Genomic DNA, 4,619 nt, shown 5'->3' with positions numbered 1-4,619 from the left:
ATTTATTAGTTTCCAAATCTTAATTCACGAAGAGACCGGAAGTACAACCTTCCCGAATAAAAACAATCTTCACCTATCCTATCTCTTTCCATTTTCTTTTGCTTGTAACTTGAAGTCCGTATTCTCAACCGATTTGTTCTCTTCAGGGGCTAAAACACATAAGCTATGCCATTGTGTTTCTAAATCTTATAGGATCTAGTGGATATTAAAAAAAGAATTGACCACAATTGGTTGTGTCGTATCAACTTTTTGCTAGTTGTTGGAGTGGAGGGAGTGAGTTGAGTGAGAGTCGGAATCTGAAGAGACAGACACAACAACTGTACTCTCAACTTTACTAAAACTGATTTTGACTTACTGATAGATTAAATGAATCGTTCGGAAAGTTTAAGGTCAGAGCCAGGAATGTCTTCTGTATTAGCTCTCGATCAAGGGCCAAGTCAGGGCCCAAGTACAAGTGCCCTGAGTAATACAAACACTAGGAGTGTCCGAGTGAATGTTATGGAAGGTGTCGGGGCTCGAGTTGTGAGAGGGCCTGACTGGAAATGGGGGAAACAGGATGGAGGAGAAGGTCACATCGGCACTGTCAGAAACTTTGAGTCTCCAGAAGAAGTAGTAGTTGTTTGGGATAATGGAACGGCTGCTAATTATCGTTGTGCTGGTGCTTACGATCTGAGAGTAATGGACATTGCTCCCACAGGTAGGCAACTTACAACTTACACCACTAAGTACTAAGTCACTAAGTACTACTAGACTACTATTTAGTCATTCGGTTTAGGCCAAATATCAATCAACCAATTTGTGGAAAAAAACTATCGACTTGTTCAGTTTCTCAATATATCATACCAGGAAGGAAAGGTATGCATCTCGTCCATCGGGTGCAAACAAACTCATACTCGTGTAGCTTTGCTTTTTAATTTTTAAAAAATATTAAATTCATTAGTCTGTAACGGATTAAGAAAGAAGATCTTTAAATATTAAAAGCAATCCCAATGGTAATATCTAATGACGTTTATTATATTATATTTATATGACTATTTCATTTATACTTGCTTACACATGTGCACGAACTTAGCCTCATGTTATTCAAGGCATTGGAACCTATCAAAAGTCATTGATTATTATTGTTATTATTATTATTATTATTATTATTATTATTATTATTATTATTATTATTATTATTATTATTATACTACCATATAAAGTACAATGTAAATGATTTCCACAAATTGCAATTTCTACAACCTTTTTTTTTAGTGTGGCAAATTGATAAAAATTAAAGCTGAAAATAACCAGCAAAACGAATAAGCCTGTCATTGCCTTCACTGGGATTGGATTTTACTTAGTGAGTCCAGTCTTGACTTCTCCGTCCATGAATATTTGATCGTTGTCGGTTTTTGTCAGGTTGAATCATAGTTAACTCTTTAAGGTATTGACTGGGACCAGTGACAGCGAAGTTCAAATAGTGGGAGACCTTCCATAAGCTACTACATCCCAAGTATTCTTGTTCTAGTAGGGGGTTTGGGAGGGGGGAAACTTTTTTTTAAAGTCTCCCCCCTCCCAAACCCCCTACTAGAAGTTCTAGTGTAGGGGGTTTGGGAGGGGGGAGACTTTTTAAAAAAACAAAAGGGAAGGTCTCCCCAAATAAGTGATCACAACTTTAGATGGTCTTGGTCACGTCATGGAGGTTTCCGTTATATAGAGAAAAAAACTCAAGGGTGTCAACAGAGCTGGCAGTTATGTAGAGGTGGTCACAAAGACAGTTTTGACTGTATTGATATTATTATTATTATTATTATTATTATTATTATTATTATTATTATTATTATTATTATTATTATTATTATTATGTCCATGAAAACAAACAACAAGTCAAATTTCATGAAATTTTTTGATTCAAATTTGATTTTTCAAAAACGAAATTGAATCAACTGTTAATTCAAATTCATAACACATAAGAAATAAGATGAATGCAATTGTAAACACCTTGCACGTTTTGGTTTCTTCACGTTTTGGTTTCTTCATGTTTTGGTTTCTTCATGTTTTGGTTTCTTCATGTTTTGGTTTCTTCACGTTTTGGTTTCTTCACGTTTTGGTTTCTTCACGTTTTGGTTTCTTCACGTTTTGGTTTCTTCACGTTTTGGTTTCTTCACGTTTTGGTTTCTTCACGTTATTATTTATTTCTTCGAGCTTCGAGCAGCAACATTTACACTGATGATTACAACTAAAAACTAACTTGATTTCCCAATTATATTTTTATATGATTTTCACAGGAATGAAACACGACGGCACCATGTGTGACACTTGCAGACAACAACCCATATTTGGAATTCGATGGAAGTGTGCAGAATGTCCCAATTATGACCTGTGCTCTGTGTGTTATCATGGGGATAAGCACAGTCTGCGTCATCGCTTCTACCGTATTGCAAATCCAGGAAATGAGAGGTGCGTGTAGAAGATCGTTCTATTTCTCTACAGGCAGGAAGGGTTCCTGTGTACTTTGCCGTGTATCAGTGATATCTCTGTTGATGAAGAAAATTTGTTATACCAGCGTCTTACTACAGCCATCATGTCTCTTCTTGTATGTGTTAATGTTAAGTGTTGCCATTAGCACATTGCTCTAAAGTGCTCAGCTGATGCAACTAACACATCTCATCGGGCAAAGCGTGTTTGAAAAGTAAAATTTTTACTTACTTGTTATGCCTGACAGTTCCATGTCATAATGTGTGTGTATTTGGCTGATTCTTTTTTTTTATAATAATAATAATAATAATAATCATAATAATAATAATAAGCATATTTCTGTAGCGCCTTTTCTTGAAACTCAAAGCGCTTAAAATGACCCCAAGTTTCGTTTATTTCGCTATAAAGTGAATTACAAGCATCTAGTATCATTCCAGCATATATTACCGCTTTGAGATTGGGGGTCACATTTGTTTTGTTGATTGGATGAGCAGTGGTGCCAACCTTGTGTGAAAAATTTATGTATTCTTACCCATTTTCCTTTATTGTAAGCATTTTGATGAAGATTGTACACACGATTAAATTTTTATTATTAAGGCATATTTAACAATCTCTCAGTGTACTTTAACACTTTAATCTGTTTTTTGATATGGGAATTCATATAGGGAGTTGAATACGATAATATCTGGCTGGGTCATATCAGATTAGTGCGGCTATGTGGTCTAGTGGTATGACACTCGCTTTCGGATCGGAAGGTCCTGGGTTCGAGCCTCACTGGGCGCATAGTTGAGTCCTTGGAGAAGGCTCTTTACTCACATTCTGTCACTGTACTCAGGTGTAAAATGAGTACCTGGCCGTTAACAGCGTTGTCTCTGTCCCAAAAATTTGTAATATCGCCTGACAGGCGTCATGTCTCGTCCTACATGTTATGTGTTGCTGTTGGCCAGGGACCCCTTGTAAAGCGCTTTGAGCACGTTTAGTGGATATATAAAAGCTATATAAAAGCTCAATTTTTTTTTTGATATGTGGAATTTGGAAGTCTAGTAAGTTTATTCATTAATTTAAATATCGTCTATAATATTACAAGTGTGGTCTAATTGCCCATCATCAGAATTAGTGCAAATTATCGTTTTTTTCAGGGTTGTATGCTTTTTCTTTTTCAAAACCCTACTCATTTTGGCTCCCAATGTACATACATACATGTGCTAGGGTTGGCAGCACCGTATGAGGATTCGTGCTCAATCATTAAAAAAAATATTAAATAAAGAATAATAATAACAAGGAAAAAATAACTACATGGCCTTCGTAACTTATCTATGTACGGCTATGTGGTCTTGTGGTATGACACTTGCTTTCGGATTGGTGGGTCCTGGGTTTGGGCCTTGCTCAGCGCATAGTTGAGCCCTTGAAAAAGGCACTTTACTCACGTTATCTCACCATACTCAGGTGTAAAATGAGTAGCTGGCCATTTACAACGTTGTCTCTGTTGAAAAAAACAAATTGTAATTTCGCCTAACAGGCGTCATGTCTCATCCTACATTTTTAGTGTTGCTGTTGGTCGGGAACCCCTTGTAAAGCACGTTTAGTGGATATTGCGCTATATATCATCTAAAAACTCCCCCCCCCCCCCAAAAAAAAAAAAAAATCAAAACAAAAAAACAAAACTAACAAAGAAATTGCTTGAAATAGAAAAAATCGACATCATTTAAATTGCTTGCTGATATTTATTTTCATATAGGATTATCTTGGAACCTCGGCGAAAGAGCAAGAAGATCACAGCTCGTGGAATATTTCCCGGTGCTCGTGTTGTGAGAGGCGTTGATTGGCAGTGGGAGGACCAAGATGGTGGGAATGGTCGAAGAGGAAAAGTAACAGAGATCCAGGTAAGCTTGCTGTCACATTGTCACGTCTATGGAGGAAACTTTGCCAGATACTGTTTCCTTGCAAAGTGCTTTCTGGCAGATCAAATGGACTCAGCCATCTTATCACTGTTGTGTGTATTAAAGGGTCAGAAAATCAGGTACTGATTCTATCTGAATTTGAGTCACGTCCATTTATAATTGAGTTGTATGCTCGACTAACTGAGGTACTTACTGTTCATTGCCTGCAATAAGTTTACAAATTTTTTATTTTCTTTTGTTAATTTATGCCTCACAACA

General features: G+C 36.6%; 1 protein-coding gene across 1 annotated transcript in view; it reads left to right on the top strand.

Annotated features, from left to right (window-relative positions):
- Positions 1–54: 54 nt before the first annotated feature.
- Positions 55–4,619, top strand: part of LOC144963439 (E3 ubiquitin-protein ligase MIB1-like) — a 240,398-nt gene continuing 235,833 nt past the window's right edge. Inside the window, exons 1-3 of the mRNA XM_078897502.1 lie at positions 55–697; positions 2,271–2,442; positions 4,199–4,343. Of these exons, the coding sequence (XP_078753628.1) occupies positions 367–697; positions 2,271–2,442; positions 4,199–4,343 (648 nt within the window). The 5' untranslated portion in view covers positions 55–366. The remainder of the gene's footprint in view (positions 698–2,270; positions 2,443–4,198; positions 4,344–4,619) is intronic.

This window comes from Berghia stephanieae, chromosome 1 (genome assembly GCF_034508935.2).
Source record: "Berghia stephanieae isolate SIO BIC M18660-M18661 chromosome 1, UCSD_Bste_1.3, whole genome shotgun sequence".
NCBI classification, from domain to species: domain Eukaryota; kingdom Metazoa; phylum Mollusca; class Gastropoda; order Nudibranchia; family Aeolidiidae; genus Berghia; species Berghia stephanieae.
The sequence above is the reverse complement of the archived record's forward strand: the minus strand, read 5'-3'. Positions and strand labels throughout refer to the sequence as shown.